Source organism: Heptranchias perlo, chromosome 7 (assembly GCF_035084215.1).
Source record: "Heptranchias perlo isolate sHepPer1 chromosome 7, sHepPer1.hap1, whole genome shotgun sequence".
Taxonomy (NCBI): domain Eukaryota; kingdom Metazoa; phylum Chordata; class Chondrichthyes; order Hexanchiformes; family Hexanchidae; genus Heptranchias; species Heptranchias perlo.
In genome coordinates, this window is record NC_090331.1 from 1,830,196 (window position 1) to 1,844,246 (window position 14,051).

The following is a 14,051-nucleotide window of genomic DNA, read 5'->3' on the forward strand; positions in this document are numbered from 1 at the left end:
CATCCCAGGAATCAGTCGAGTGAACCTTCTCTGAACCGCCTCCAAAGCAATTATGTCCTTTCTTAAATAAGGAGACCAAAACTGCACACAGTATTCTAGATGTGGTCTCACCAATGCCCTGTACAACTGGAGCAAAACATCTCTACTTTTATATTCCATTCCCCTTGCAATAAATGACAACATTCCATTTGCCTTCCTAATCACTTGCTGTACCTGCATATTAACATTTTGTGATTCATGTACTAGGACACCCAGATCCCTCTGTACCTCAGAGTTCTACAATCTCTCTCCATTTAAATACTATACTGCTTTTCTATTCCTCCTGCCAAAGTGGACAAGTTCACATTTTCCCACATTATACTCCATCTGCCAAATTTTTGCCCACTCACTTAACCTATCTATATCCCTTTGCAGACTCCTTATGTCCTCTTCACAACTTACTTTCCCACCTACCTTTGTGTCATCAGCAAATTTAGCAACCATACATTCGGTCCCTTCATCCAAGTCATTGATATAGATTGTAAATAGTTGAGGCCCCAGCACTGATCCCTGTGGCACTCCACTCGTGACATCTTGCCAACCTGAAAATGACCCATTTATGCCTACTCTCTGTTTCCTGTTAGCTAACCAATCCTTTATCCATGCTAATATGTTACCCCCTACACCATGAGCTCTTATTTTGTGTAGTAGCCTTTGATGTGGCATCTTGTCAAAAGCCTTCTGGAAATCCAAGTCCACCACATCCACAGGATCCCCTTTATCCACTTTGCTTGTTACTTCCTCAAAGAACTCTAATAAATTAGTCAAACATGATTTCCCTTTCACAAAGCTGTGTTGACTCTGCCTGATTGCACTGAGATTTTCTAAGTGCCCTGCTATAACCTCCTTAATAATAGATTCTAGCATTTTCCCTATGACAGATGTTAAGCTAACTGGCCTGTAGTTTCCTGCTTTCTGTCTCCCTCCTTTCTTGAATAGAGGAGTTACATTCACTATTTTCCAATCTGATGGGACCCTTCCAGAATCGAGGGAATTTTGGAAAATTTACACCAATGGATCTACTATCTCTGCAGCCACTTCTTTTAAGACCCGAGGATGAAGTCTGTCAGGACCTGGGGACTTGTCAGCTTTTAGTTCTAATATTTTTTTCAGAACCTGGTGATTGTAAATGTTTTAAGTTCCTCCCTCCCTTTCACCTCTTGATTCACAATTATTTCTGGCATGTTATTTGTATCCTCTACAGTGAAGACGGACGCAAAATATCTGTTCAATTCATCCGCCATTTCCTTATTCTCCATTATTAATTCCCCAGACTCACTCTCTAGAGGACCAACACTCACTTTACTTACTCTTTTCCTTTTTAAATACCTGTTGAAACTCTTACTATCTGTTTCTATATTTCTAGCTAGCTTTCTCTCGTACTCTAATTTCTCTCTCCTTATTATTCTTTCATTCATTCTTTGCTGTTTTTTATATTCTGTCCAATCTTCTGACCTGCCACAAATCTTAGAATCATAGAAGTTTACAACATGGAAACAGGCCCTTCGGCCCAACATGTCCATGTCGCCCAGTTTATACCACTAAGCTAGTCCCAATTGCCTGCACTTGGCCCATATCCCTCTATACCCATCTTACCCATGTAACTGTCCAAATGCTTTTTAAAAGACAAAATTGTACCCGCCTCTACTACTGCCTCTGGCAGCTCATTCCAGACACTCACCACCCTTTGAGTGAAAAAATTGCCCCTCTGGACCCTTTTGTATCTCTCCCCTCTCACCTTAAATCTATGTCCCCTCGTTATAGACTCCCCTACCTTTGGGAAAAGATTTTGACTATCGACCTTATCTATGCCCCTCATTATTTTATAGACTTCTATAAGATCACCCCTTAACCTCCTACTCTCCAGGGAAAAAAGTCCCAGTCCATCTAACCTCTCCCTATAAGTCAAACCATCAAGTCCCGGTAGCATCCTAGTAAATCTTTTCTGCACTCTTTCTAGTTTAATAATATCCTTTCTATAGTAGGGTGACCAGAACTGTACACAGTATTCCAAGTGTGGCCTTACTAATGTCATGTACAACTTCAACAAGACATCCCAACTCCTGTATTCAATGTTCTGACCAATGAAACCAAGCATGCCGAATGCCTTCTTCACCACCCTATCCACCTGTGACTCCACTTTCAAGGAGCTATGAACCTGTACTCCTCGATCTCTTTGTTCTATAACTCTCCCCAACGCCCTACCATTAACGGAGTAGGTCCTGGTCCGATTCGATCTACCAAAATGCATCACCTCACATTTATCTAAATTAAACTCCATCTGCCATTCATCGGCCCACTGGCCCAATTTATCGAGATCCTGTTGCAATCCTAGATAACCTTCTTCACTGTCCACAATGCCACCAATCTTGGTGTCATCTGCAAACTTACTAACCATTCCTCCTAAATTCTCATCCAAATCATTAATATAAATAACAAATAACAGCGGACCCAGCACCGATCCCTGAGGCACACCGCTGGTCACAGGCCTCCAGACTGAAAAACAACCCTCTACAACCACCCTCTGTCTTCTGCCGTCAAGCCAATTTTGTATCCAATTGGCTACCTCACCTTGGATCCCGTGAGATTTAACCTTATGTAACAACCTACCATGCGGTACCTTGTCAAAGGCTTTGCTAAAGTCCATGTAGACCACGTCTACTGCACAGCCCTCATCTATCTTCTTGGTTACCCCTTCAAAAAACTCAATCAAATTCGTGAGACATGATTTTCTTCTCACAAAACCATGCTGACTGTTCCTAATCAGTCCCTGCCTCTCCAAATGCCCGTAGATCCTGTCTCTCAGAATACCCTCTAACAACTTACCCACTACAGATGTCAGGCTCACCGGTCTGTAGTTCCCAGGCTTTTCCCTGCCGCCCTTCTTAAACAAAGGCACAACATTTGCTACCCTCCAATCTTCAGGCACCTCACCTAGGGGACCCGCAATTTCCTCCCTAACCTCCCATAACGTCCTGGGATACATTTCATCAGGTCCCGGAGATTTATCTACCTTGATGCGCGTTAAGACTTCCAGCACCTCCCTCTCTGTAATATGTACATTCCTCAAGACATCACTATTTATTTCCCCAAGTTCCCTAACATCCATGCCTTTCTCAACCGTAAATACCGATGTGAAATATTCATTTAGGATCTCACCCATCTCTTGTGGTTCCGCACATAGATGACCTTGTTGATCCTTAAGAGGCCCTACTCTCTCCCTAGTTACTCTTTTGCCCTTTATGTATTTGTAGAAGCTCTTTGGATTCTCCTTTGCCTTATCTGCCAAAGCAATCTCATATCCCCTTTTTGCCCTCCTGATTTCTCTCTTAACTCTACTCCGGCAATCACTATACTCTTCAAGGGATCCACTTGATCCCAGCTGCCTATGCATGTCATATGCCTCCTTCTTCTTTTTGACTAGGGCCTCAATCTCCCGAGTCATCCAAGGTTCCCTACTTCTACCAGCCTTGCCCTTCAATTTATAAGGAATGTGCTTACCCTGAACCCTGGTTAACACACTTTTGAAAGCCTCCCACTTACCAGACGTCCCTTTGCCTGCCAACAGACTCTCCCAATCAACTTCTGAAAGTTCCTGTCTAATACCATCAAAATTGGCCTTTCCCCAATTTAGAATTTTAACTTTTGAGCCAGACCTATCATTCTCCATAGCTATCTTAAAACTAATGGAATTATGATCACTGGTCCCAAAGTAATCCCTCACTAACACTTCTGTCGCCTGCCCTTCCTTATTTCCCAAGAGGAGGTCAAGTTTTGCCCCCTCTCTAGTCGGGCCATCCACATACTGAATGAGAAATTCCTCCTGAATACACTCAACAAATTTCTCTCCATCCAAGCCCCTAATGCTATGGCTGTCCCAGTCAATGTTGGGAAAGTTAAAGTCCCCTACTATTACCACCCTATTTTTCTTGCAGCTGTCTGTAATCTCCTTACATATTTGCTCCTCAATTTCCCGTTGACTATTTGGGGGTCTGTCGTACAATCCTATCAAAGTGATCTCTCCCTTCTTATTTTTCAGTTCTACCCATATAGACTCCGTGGGCGAACCCTCGGATATATCCCCTCTCACTACTGCCGTGATGCTCTCCCTAATCAAGAACGCAACTCCCCCTCCTCTCTTACCTCCTGCTCTATCTTTCCTATAGCATCTGTACCCTGGAACATTGAGCTGCCAGTCCTGCCCCTCCCTTAGCCATGTTTCAGTAATAGCTATAACATCCCAGTCCCATGCACCCATCCATGTCCTGAGTTCATCTGCCTTGCCCATCAGACTTCTTGCATTGAAATAAATGCAGTTTAATCTAGACTTCCCTTGGTCTTTGCCCTGCTTTCTCAGACCATCTGTCCGGTCATGTTTTGTACACTCTCCCTTACTGCCTTTTGTTTCTGTCACCACTTTACTTCCCACTGACTTCCTGCATCAGTTCCCATCCCCCTGCCACATTAGTTTAAACCCTCCCCAACAGCACTAGCAAACATTCCCCCTCGGACATTGGTTCCAGTCCTGCCCAGATGCAGACCGTCCAATTTGTACTGGTCCCACCTCCCCCAGAACCGGTTCCAAAGGCCCAGGAATTTGAATCCCTCCCTCTTGCATCATCTCTCAAGCCACGTATTCATCCTAGCTATCCTGTCATTCCTACTCTGACTGGCCCGTGGCACTGGTAGCAATCCTGAGATTACTACCTTTGAGGTCCTACTTTTTAGTTTAACTCCTAACTCCCTAAATTCAGCTTGTAGGACCTCATCCCGTTTTTTACCTATATCGTTGGTGCCTATATGCACCACGACAACTGGCTGTTCACCCTCCCCCTCCAGAATGTCCTGCAGCCGCTCCGAGACATGCCTGACCCTTGCACCAGGGAGGCAACATATCATCCTGGAGTCTCGGTTGCGTCCGCAGAAACGCCTGTCTATTCCCCTTACAATCGAGTCCCCTATCACTATAGCTCTGCCACTCTTTTTCCTGCCCTCCTGTGCAGCAGAGCCAGCCACGGTGCCATGAACCTGGCCGCTGCCACCTTCCCCTGGTGAGCCATCTCCCCCAACAGTATCCAAAACGGTATACCTGTTTGAGAGGGGGATGGCCACAGGGGACCCCTGCACTACCTGCCTGCACCTCTTACTCTGCCTGGTGGTCCCCTCTTCACTTCCTGCCTGTACACCCTTTTCCTGCGGTGTGACCAACTCGCTAAACGTGCTATCCACGAGTTTCTCTGCATCGCGGATGCTCCACAGTGAGTCCACCCGCAGCTCCAGCTCCGAGATACGATCGGTCAGTAGCTGCAGGTGGACACACTTCCCGCACACATGGTCGGCAGGGACACTGGTAGTGTCCATGACTTCCCACATCTTGCAGGAGGGGCATATCACGGGTGCGAGGTCTGCTGCCATGACTTGCCTTAGCTGAGTTACCCCTTTTAAATTACGTTGAAATTAGAAAATGTTAACTGTACCAAGGACCTAGGTTCACTAAAAAAAACATGACCTGCTATAAAACCTGCAGACCTTCCCTTTCTTATTACTTTACTTACAGTAAAATGGTAGAAATACTCACCTGAACCTACTCACCAATCAGCTGCCTCCCCTGTGCCGCGTCACTTTCTGACTGGTGACGTCACCCCGAACTCTGCCGCTGGTCTCAGAGTCTCGCTCTCAGAGTAAGCTCTGGTCTCACTCTCTCCGCGCTGTTTATATCCCCGCTCTGGTCTCACTCTCTCCGCGCTGTTTATATCCCCGCTCTGGTCTCGCTCTCTCCCGCCGCTCACCGACTGGACTCTCGCTCTCTCCGCGCTGTTTATATCCCCGTTCTGGTCTCACTCTCTCCCGCTCACCGACTGAACTCTCACTCTCTCCGCGCTGTTTATATCCCCGCTCTGGTCTCACTCTCTCCGCGCTGTTTATATCCCCGCTCTGGTCTCACTCTCTCCCGCTCACCGACTGAACTCTCACTCTCTCCGCGCTGTTTATATCCCCGCTCTGGTCTCACTCTCTCCCCCCACTCACCGACTGAACTCTCACTCTCTCCACGCTGTTTATATCCCCGCTCTGGTCTCGCTCTCTCCCCCCACTCACCGACTGAACTCTCACTCTCTCCGCGCTGTTTATATCCCCGCTCTGGTCTCACTCTCTCCCACCACTCACCGACTGAACTCTCACTCTCTCCACGCTGTTTATATCCCCGCTCTGGTCTCACTCTCTCCCCCCACTCACCGACTGAACTCTCACTCTCTCCGCGCTGTTTATATCCCCGCTCTGGTCTCACTCTCTCCCGCCGCTCACCGACTGAACTCTCACTCTCTCCACGCTGTTTATATCCCCGCTCTGGTCTCGATCTCTCCCGCCGCTCACCGACTGAACTCTCCCTCTCTCCGCGCTGTTTATATCCCCGCTCTGGTCTCACTCTCTCCCGCCGCTCACCGACTGAACTCTCACTCTCTCCGCGCTGTTTATATCCCCGCTCTGGTCTCACTCTCTCCCCCCACTCACCGACTGAACTCTCGCTCTCTCCGCGCTGTTTATATCCCCGCTCTGGTCTTGCTCTCTCCCGCCGCTCACCGACTGAACTCTCGCTCTCTCCGCGCTGTTTATATCCCCGCTCTGGTCTCACTCTCTCCGCGCTGTTTATATCCCCGCTCTGGTCTCACTCTCTCCGCGCTGTTTATATCCCCGCTCTGGTCTCGCTCTCTCCCGCCACTCACCAACTGAACTCTCACTCTCTCCGCGCTGTTTATATCCCCGCTCTGGTCTCACTCTCCCGCCGCTCACCGACTGAACTCTCGCTCTCTCCGCGCTGTTTATATCCCCGCTCTGGTCTCACTCTCTCCCGCTCACCGACTGAACTCTCGCTCTCTCCGCACTGTTTATATCCCCGCTCTGGTCTCACTCTCTCCCCCCACTCACCGACTGAACTCTCACTCTCTCCGCGCTGTTTTTATCCCCGCTCTGGTCTCACTCTCCCCCCCCACTCACTGACTGAACTCTCGCTCTCTCCGCGCTGTTTATATCCCCGCTCTGGTCTCACTCTCTCCCGCTCACCGACTGAACTCTCGCTCTCTCCGCACTGTTTATATCCCCGCTCTGGTCTCGCTCTCCCCCCCCACTCACCGACTGGACTCTCGCTCTCTCCGCGCTGTTTATATCCCCGCTCTGGTCTCACTCTCTCCCCCCACTCACTGACTGAACTCTCACTCTCTCCGCGCTGCTTCTATCCCCGCTCTGGTCTCACTCTGGCGTCGACAGTGGCGGAGGAGAAGCCTTTCTTTCTCTCTCCCACAGAGCGGTCGGCAGCGGGGAAGGAGGAGCGGACCTGGTTGGAGCGGTGGGAGCGGCGGCGAGTCGATTAAGGGAGCAGCGGAGGCCTGAGGTGAGTAATTAAACTCACCTACGTGAGTCTTTTTCCCCAGCGGGGAAGGAGCTTCGCGGCTTTTTCAAAGGCAGGGGGCGGGGCCAATTCATTGGTACCCGTATATAGGTGGAGCGGTTGCTAAACCCGAGACACTACACTAGTAGTGACTCCCACCCTCCCACCTCCTCTAACCTTTTGGGGGGTAGAGGGAATTTAAAGGGTAGGTTCGATTTTATATTTTGTTTTCAGGGACTTAACTCCTGGACCGAAGATAAATAAGAAGCAAAAAGTAATCCAAAGTGGGACGTCACCAAGGAAGAGGTAAGTGATTGGCTGGTGAGTATTTTCCTGCTGAATTTGTCTAAGGTTAGAGTTTGTGGATTCTCTGGTCTCTGTTGTGTAGTGGGGGACTGCTGTTCAGCAAGGGCCCTTGAGTAGACCTTTTAATTGAAGTGAAATTGGTGGGATTCATTTAATTTGAATTAATTAGTTAAAGGGTAAGTCATGTCAGGACAGCCCAGCCTCGTGTTATGCTCTTCCTGCTCTATGTGGGAAATCGGGGACCCTTCCGGTGTCCCTGACGACCATGTGTGCGGGAAATGTATCCAGCTGCAGCTACTGACAAACCGCATTGCGGCACTGGAGCTGCGGATGGATTCATTATGGAGCATTCGCGATGCTGAGAACGTCGTGGATAGCACGTTTAGTGAGATGGTCACACCGCAGGTAAAGGTTGTACAGGCAGGAAGTAATTGGGTGACCACCAGGCAGAGTAAGAAGAGCAGGCAGGCAGTGCAGGGGTCCCCTGTGGCCGTCCCCCTCTCAAACAAATATACCGCTTTGGATATTGTTGAGGGGGATGACTTATCAGGGGAAGGCAGCAGCAGCCAACTTCCTGGCACCAGGGGTAGCTCTGCTGCACAGGCTGGGAGGAAAAAGAGTGGAAGAGCTATAGTGGTAGGGGATTCTATCGTAAGGGGAACAGACAGGCGTTTCTGTGGCCGTAAACGTGACTCCAGGATGGTTTGTTGCCTCCCTGGTGCCAGGGTCATGGATGTCACTGAGCGGCTACAGGGCATTCTCAAGAGGGAGGGTGAGCAGGCAGAGGTCGTGGTACACATTGGGACCAACGACATAGGTAGGAAGGGAGATGAGGTCCTGCATCAAGAATTTAGGGAGCTAGGTAGCAGATTAAAGAGCAGGACCTCAAAGGTTGTAATCTCTGGATTACTCCCAGTGCCACGGGCTAGTGAGTATAGAAATAGGAGGATAGAACAGATGAATGCGTGGCTAAAGAGTTGGTGCAGGAGGGAGGGTTTCAGTTTCCTGGATCACTGGGCCTGCTTCTGGGGAAGGTGGGACTTGTACAAGTCGGACGGGTTGCACCTGAACCAGAGCGGGACAAATATCCTTGTGGGGAGGTTTGCTAGCACTGTTGGGGGGGGTTTAAACTAACTTGGCAGGGGGATGGGATACAGAGTGGAGCTACAATAGGGGGTGATATGCAGCCAAATATAGAGAAAAAAACAAGTCAGCTTGGAAGACAGGGCAAATATGTAAGGGCAAGGCTGGATGGCATCTATTTTAATGCAAGGAGTCTTGCGAATAAGGTGGATGAACTGAAGGTGTTGATAAACACATGGGAGTATGATATTGTTGCTGTCACAGAGACATGGTTGAGGGAGGGGCAAGACTGGCAGCTCAATATTCCGGGGTACAGAATCTTCAGGCGAGACAGAGGGGGAGGTATAAGAGGAGGGGGGGTCGCAATATTAATTAAAGAATCAATTACTGCCATAAGGAGGGATGATATATTAGCAGGTTCCTCTAATGAGGCCATATGGGTGGAGCTTAAAAACAAAAAGGGGGCAAGCACTTTGATGGGAGTGTACTATAGGCCCCCAAACAGTCAGGGGGAGATAGAGGAACAGATATGTAGGCAAATCTCAGAAAATTGTGCAAATAATAGGGTAATAATAGTGGGGGATTTCAACTTCCCCAATATTAACTGGGATACTCAGAGTGTAAAAGGCTTAGAGGGTACAAAATTCTTAACGTGCATTCAGGAAAGCTTTTTGAGCCAGCATGTAGAAAGTCCTACAAGAGAGGGGGCGGTACTGGACCTAATTCTAGGGAATGTGGCCGGCCAAGTGGAAGAAGTGCTAGTAGGTGAGCACTTTGGTGACAGTGACCATAATTCGGTGAGATTTAAGGTGGTCATGGAAAAGGACAGGGAGGGGCCGGAAATAAAGGTTCTAAATTGGGGGAAGGCCGATTTTAATAGGATAAGGCAGGATCTGGCTAAAATGGACTGGGATCAGCTGCTTGTAGGAAAATCCGCATCGGAGCAATGGGAGTCTTTCAGAAGGGAGATTGAGACCATATAATGGCAACATGTTCCCGTAAAGGTCAAGGGTGGTTCCAAGAACTCCAGGGAACCTTGGATGTCAGGGGATATACGAGAATGGATTAGGAAAAAAAGGAGGGCTTTTGGCAGATACAAAAGGCTAAAGACGGAGGAAGCCCTAGAGGAGTACAAAAAGTGCAGGGGGATACTTAAAAAAGAAATTAGAAGATCAAGGAGGGGCCATGAAATAACACTGGCGAGCAAAATAAAGGAAAATCCTAAGATGTTTTATAAGTATATTAAGGGTAAGAGGATGACTAGGGAAAAAATAGGGCCCATTAGGGACAAAAATGGCAATCTGTGTGTGGAGCCGGCAGATGTAGGAGGGGTTCTAAATGAATTTTTTGCATCTGTTTTCACTATGGAGAAGGACGATGTAGACATAGAAATACGGCAGGGGGACTGTGATATACTCGAACATATTAACATCGAGCGGGAGGAGGTATTGGCGGTTTTAGCAGGTCTAAAAATGGATAAATCCCCAGGCCCGGACGAAATGTATCCCAGGCTACTGTGTGAGGCAAAGGAGGAGATTGCGGGGGCTCTGACACATATATTCAGAACCTCTCTGGCCACAGGGGATGTGCCAGAGGACTGGAGAACTGCTAATGTAATACCATTATTCAAGAAGGGGAGTAGGGAAAAACCGGGGAACTACAGGCCAGTGAGCCTAACATCAGTGGTAGGAAAATTATTGGAAAAAATTCTGAAGGACAAAATTAGTCTCCACTTGGAGAAGCAAGGATTAATCAGGGATAGTCAACATGGCTTTGTCAAGGGAAGATCATGTCTGACTAATTTGATTGAATTTTTTGAGGGGGTGACTAGGCGTGTGGATGAGGGTAACGCAGCGGATGTGGTATACATGGATTTCAGTAAGGCCTTCGATAAAGTCCCGCACAGGAGACTGGTCAAGAAGGTACGAGCCCATGGAATCCAGGGTGCCTTGGCACTTTGGATACAAAACTGGCTTAGTGGCAGAAGGCAGAGGGTGATGGTCGAAGGTTGTTTTTGTGACTGGAAGCCTGTGGCCAGTGGGGTACCACAGGGATCGGTGCTGGGTCCCTTGCTGTTTGTGGTCTACATTAACGACTTGGATATGAATGTAAAAGGTATGATCAGTAAGTTCGCTGATGATACAAAAATTGGTAGGGTGGTAAATAGCGAGGAGGATAGCCTCAGTCTGCAGGACAATATAGATGGGTTGGTCAGATGGGCGGAACAGTGGCAAATGGAATTTAACCCGGAAAAGTGCGAGGTGATGCACTTTGGAGGGACTAACAAGGCAAGGGAATACGCAATGAATGGGAGGACCCTAGGCAAGACAGAGGGTCAGAGGGATCTTGGTGTGCAAGTTCACAGATCCCTGAAGGCGGCGGAACAGGTAGATAAGGTGGTAAAGAAGGCATATGGGATACTTGCCTTTATTAGCCGAGGCATAGAATATAAGAGCAAGGAGGTTATGATGGAGCTGTATAAAACACTGGTTAGGCCACAGCTGGAGTACTGTGTGCAGTTCTGGTCGCCGCACTACAGGAAGGCTGTGATCGCTTTGGAGAGGGTGCAGAGGAGATTCACCAGGATGTTACCAGGGCTGGAGCGCTTCAGCTATGAAGAGAGACTGGGAAGATTGGGTTTGTTTTCCTTGGAACAGAGGAGGCTGAGGGGGGACATGATTGAGGTGTACAAAATTATGAGGGGCATAGATAGGATGGATGCTAAGGAGCTTTTTCCCTTCGTTGAGGGTTCTATAACAAGGGGGGCATAGATTCAAGGTAAAAGGCGGGAGGTTTAGAGGGGATTTGAGAAAGAACTTTTTCACCCAGAGGGTGGTTGGAGTCTGGGAACTCACTGCCTGAAAGGGTTGTGGAGGCAGGAACCCTCACAACATTCAAGAAGCATTTGGATGAGCACTTGAAATGCCATAGCATACAAGGCTACGGACCAAATGCTGGAATATGGGATTAGAGTAGACAGGGCTTGATGGCAGCGCGGACACGATGGCCGAAGGGCCTCTATCCGTGCTGTATAACTCTATGACTCTTTCCCACCGCTCACCGATTATGAAATATCTCATTAAATGTCTGCCCCTGCATCTCTACTGACATATCCCTTAACCTAATTTCCCAGTCCACTTCATGCCCTCTTAATTGCCCTTATTTAAGTTTAAAACACTAGTCTTCGACTTACTTTTCTCTCCTTCAAACTGAATGTGAAATTCAATCATATTGTGATCACTGCTACCTCGAGGCTCCTTTACAATGAGGTCATTAATTAATCCTGTCTCATTACACATTACCAGATCTAGAATAGCCTGCTCTCTGGTTGGCTCTCGAATGTGCTGCTCTAAGAATCTGTCCTGAAAGCACTCTCTGAACTTATCTTCCAGGCTACCTTTGCCAATCAGATTCTTCCAATCTATATGTCGATTAAAATCACCCAGGATTATCGCTGTTCCTTTCTCACAACCCCCCATTATTTCTTCCTGTATACCCTGTCCTACAGTGTGGTTACTGTTCGGGGGCCTATAAACTACTCCCACAAGTGACTTCTTGCCTTTACTATTTCTTATCTCTACCCAAAACTGATTCTACATCTTGGTCTTTTGAACTAAGGTCATTTCTCTCTATTATACTCATGTCATCCTTAATTAACAGAGCTACCCCTCCAGCTTTTCCAAGCTTCCTGTCCTTTCGAAATGTCAAGTACCCTTGAATACTCAGGTTCCAGTCTTTGTCACCTTGCAGCCACGTCTCTGTAATGGTTATCAGATCGTACATATTTATTTCTATTTGAGCTGTCAGTTCATTCATTTTGTTATGAATGCTACGCACATTCAGATACAAAGCCTTTACTGCTGTCTTTTTACTATTTTTGCAACCTCTAGCCTTATCTGCTGGTGCACTCTTAAGTTTGTATGCTCTGTCCCTTCCTGCCGCTCTCTGATAATCATTTCCCTTATTGCGACCTTGCTCTCTTGCCTCGTCCTGGATATTGATCAGGGGCTGATTCTTCTGCCCTCCCTAATCCAGGGACACTGAGACCAACTGAAGTGCTCCTGCTGCAGCCTCGGCTGTGAGCGTCCAACACAGCACAGCCCAGCCATGGGACCAGGACCACTCTGGTAACACACTGAGGGAGGTCTGGTGGACGCTCCCTACCTCACCAGGCACCACCTGGGCCTGATGTCCAGGATTACAATAATTCTTTGATAACTTTTACAAAACAATGAATTGAAGGAAAGTTTGCGTTACCGTTGCACAAGCCTCGATGTGATGCTGGATCATCGGGACCCCGGCCACAGGGAAAAGGGGCTTTGGCACCTCAAAGGACAGAGGCCGGAACCTCGTACCTGGGGAAAATCCAAACTTCAGTTTCAGGCAGCAAGAATCCCATCAAACACTCCCGGGGCGGATGCAGCATGGTTTTTTTTTATTCGTTCATGGGATGTGGGCGTCACTGGCGAGGCTGGTATTTATTGCCCATCCCTAATTGCCCTTGAGAAGGTGGTGGTGAGCCGCCTTCTTGAACCGCTGCAGTCCGTGTGGTGACGGTTCTCCCACAGTGCTGTTAGGAAGGGAGTTCCAGGATTTTGACCCAACGACGATGAAGGAACGGCGATATATTTCCAAGTCGGGATGGTGTGTGACTTGGAGGGGAACGTGCAGGTGGTGTTGTTCCCATGCGCCTGCTGCCCTTGTCCTTCTAGGTGGTAGAGGTCGCGGGTTTGGGAGGTGCTGTCGAAGAAGCCTTGGCGAGTTGCTGCAGTGCATCCTGTGGATGGTACACACTGCAGCCACAGTGCGCCGGTGGTGAAGGGAATGAATGTTTAGGGTGGTGGATGGGGTGCCAATCAAGCGGGCTGCTTTGTCCTGGATGGTGTCGAGCTTCTTGAGTGTTGTTGGAGCTGCACTCATCCAGGCAAGTGGAGAGTATTCCATCACACTCCTGACTTGCACCTTGTAGATGGTGGAAAGGCTTTGGGGAGTCAGGAGGTGAGTCACTCGCCGCAGAATACCCAGCCTCTGACCTGCTCTTGTAGCCACAATATTTATATGGCTGGTCCAGTTAAGTTTCTGGTCAATGGTGACCCCCAGGATGTTATGATGTGGAGATGCCGGTGATGGACTGGGGTTGACAATTGTAAACAATTTTACAACACCAAGGATGTTGATGGTGGGGGATTCAGCGATGGTAATGCGTTGAATATCAAGGGGAGGTGGTTAGACTCTCTCA

The 14,051-nt window shown here is 48.3% G+C and overlaps 1 protein-coding gene across 1 annotated transcript in view; it reads right to left on the reverse strand.

Annotated features, from left to right (window-relative positions):
* The window catches only part of LOC137323434 (mannose-1-phosphate guanyltransferase alpha-A-like), a gene marked incomplete at its 5' end in the record, with an annotated part of 55,779 nt that extends 42,581 nt beyond the window's left edge, over positions 1 to 13,198 (reverse strand). The window contains one exon of the mRNA XM_067986906.1: positions 13,070 to 13,198. Coding sequence (XP_067843007.1) covers positions 13,070 to 13,198 — 129 coding nt within the window. The remainder of the gene's footprint in view (positions 1 to 13,069) is intronic.
* Positions 13,199 to 14,051: the final 853 nt, after the last annotated feature.